The 1,971-nt window shown below is 17.7% G+C and overlaps 1 protein-coding gene across 1 annotated transcript; it reads right to left on the minus strand. All coding sequences in view use genetic code 6, as the record gives it.

The window, feature by feature from the left end:
- On the minus strand, window positions 1–1,789 carry TTHERM_000760271 (hypothetical protein; the record flags this gene model as incomplete). The annotated part of the gene is made up of 3 exons (XM_012800269.1): window positions 1–641; window positions 1,573–1,643; window positions 1,734–1,789. The coding sequence occupies 3 exons, from the start codon at window positions 1,787–1,789 to the stop codon at window positions 1–3; spliced, it is 768 nt and encodes a 255-aa protein (XP_012655723.1).
- Window positions 1,790–1,971: the final 182 nt, after the last annotated feature.

Here is a 1,971-nt window from a genome sequence, read left to right on the forward strand (position 1 = left end):
TCATTATATTTTTTAGGTTTCTTTTTAGTGGTTGTGTTTGTTTGTTTTTGTGTGTATTTATAATTTACAGTTTAATAATTTAATTTTTTACTTATTTGATTGAAGATTGATTGATATATTTTTTGTTTAACAAAAGGTATTTTGAAAGTACGTAAAGAAAATTAGATTATTCTTTTAAATAATTTATATTAATAGAAGAAAGAAAGAAGGTGAAAAAGAATTTTTCCTGCAATAAACGAGACTTTTATTAGAATAAAAATAGGATTCATTTATGATATATTTTAATTATTTTTAATATGTTTTTATTTAAAGAAAAGAGACTAAATTTTTGACATAGTAACAATAATAGTAATATGGTTTGTAAGTGATTTTAGTGGAAGCGATGTAAAGAGCTGAATTTTTTGGAGTATTTAAAAACTGAAATTTAGAAAAACTTTAAACGAAATCTACTTAACAAGCGTTTTACTACTATTGCTAATATTATAAATATAAAATAATTGTTATCGCTTTATTTTTAACTCTCCATTCTACCTACCTATTTTCTTATAAGATTAATATTTTTTCAATTAATAATAATAATAAATAAATTAGCGCAAAGTCTTGATCAATTATTTGATTATTTTCTTAATTTGTATTTATTCCTATTTAATTTATTAATAAAAATTATTAGCCAATAAAATTAGTATGCAAAAATTAAATAAGTTATTATTAATTTTATTTTTGTCGAAGATGAATTCTTAAAATTAATCAAATAAATATGGCTTTTCATTTGAATTATCAAAAAATTGAGTAAAATTTTTATATTTTTAGTTCATTTAAAATTTTCATGTTTTGGCATAATATTTTCTTCAAAGCTTTATTTAACACTTTAAATAAAATCTTCTTATACTTTGAATAATATTCACTTGCTTCATTGATTTAATCTGTTTATTAATTCAATAATTTATCCATTAAATATTCCTATTTGTAGGAGTTTGTTTTGCTCTCATGTGATAAATAAAATAGTAAAAAGATTATTTATAAATTTTTTATTCATTTTTACAATAAAATCTATTATAGAAAGATAAATCTTAAAGTATTATATCATCAGAAAAATATCTTTATTATAAACTATTTCATAAAATTATCTTTGCAATTATTAAGCTTTTTTTCTTCGTTTAATCTTATTATTTAATTCTTAATTAAATCATCTTAATTTTATATTAAGATTTTTTATTAATATCTTCAATTTTCAAAACATTCTGAAAAGTAAATTTTTTTGTTTATTGTAAGAAATAAGTTTTGCTTATACTTATTGATTAATTCGTTGATTTAAATGTTTGAAAAATTTTTATTAAAATTTATTAACAAATTTTATTTATTTCTAACACTTTCAATTATCTAAAATTTTGAAATTAAAGTATTTATTTATCTTCATAATCTTAAGAATTATTAAATTTTTATTTAGTTTTTTTTAATGAAAATCTAAATAAAATAATTCTTTAAAATATTATTCATTATTCTCGACTTTAAAAATAAATATTTGATATTTTTAAACTAATTAATTGTAACTTAAATCTAAAAAAATCATACTTAAAATGTCTTCAAACAAAGTGATTCTTTATATCTTAGCATGTCCTTTCAATATATTCTCCTTCATTTATCTTTATAAAATAAATAAATTAACGAACTGAATATTTTGTAAGCAAGCATTAATGCAAGTTAATTATTAAAAATAAAAATTTATTCCTTACTTTTAAAAAATTTTAGCATTGCATTATTGTAAAAATGCGTAGAAGTATGTATCCATCTTAGCAGTAAGTTTATGCTTTTTTCATATTGTTTGATTCTTTTGAAAGATTTTCTTTCTTTCTCTATGTTTATTTTATTTTTATTTTTGTTTTTATTATTTTGTGTTTGTTTTCTATGAAAGATTGTTTCTTTTTCTTGTTAGGTTTTATTTATCTATTAATTCTTTTTTATTTAATGAGA

Source organism: Tetrahymena thermophila (genome assembly GCF_000189635.1).
Source record: "Tetrahymena thermophila SB210 genomic scaffold scf_8254370, whole genome shotgun sequence".
Taxonomy (NCBI): domain Eukaryota; phylum Ciliophora; class Oligohymenophorea; order Hymenostomatida; family Tetrahymenidae; genus Tetrahymena; species Tetrahymena thermophila.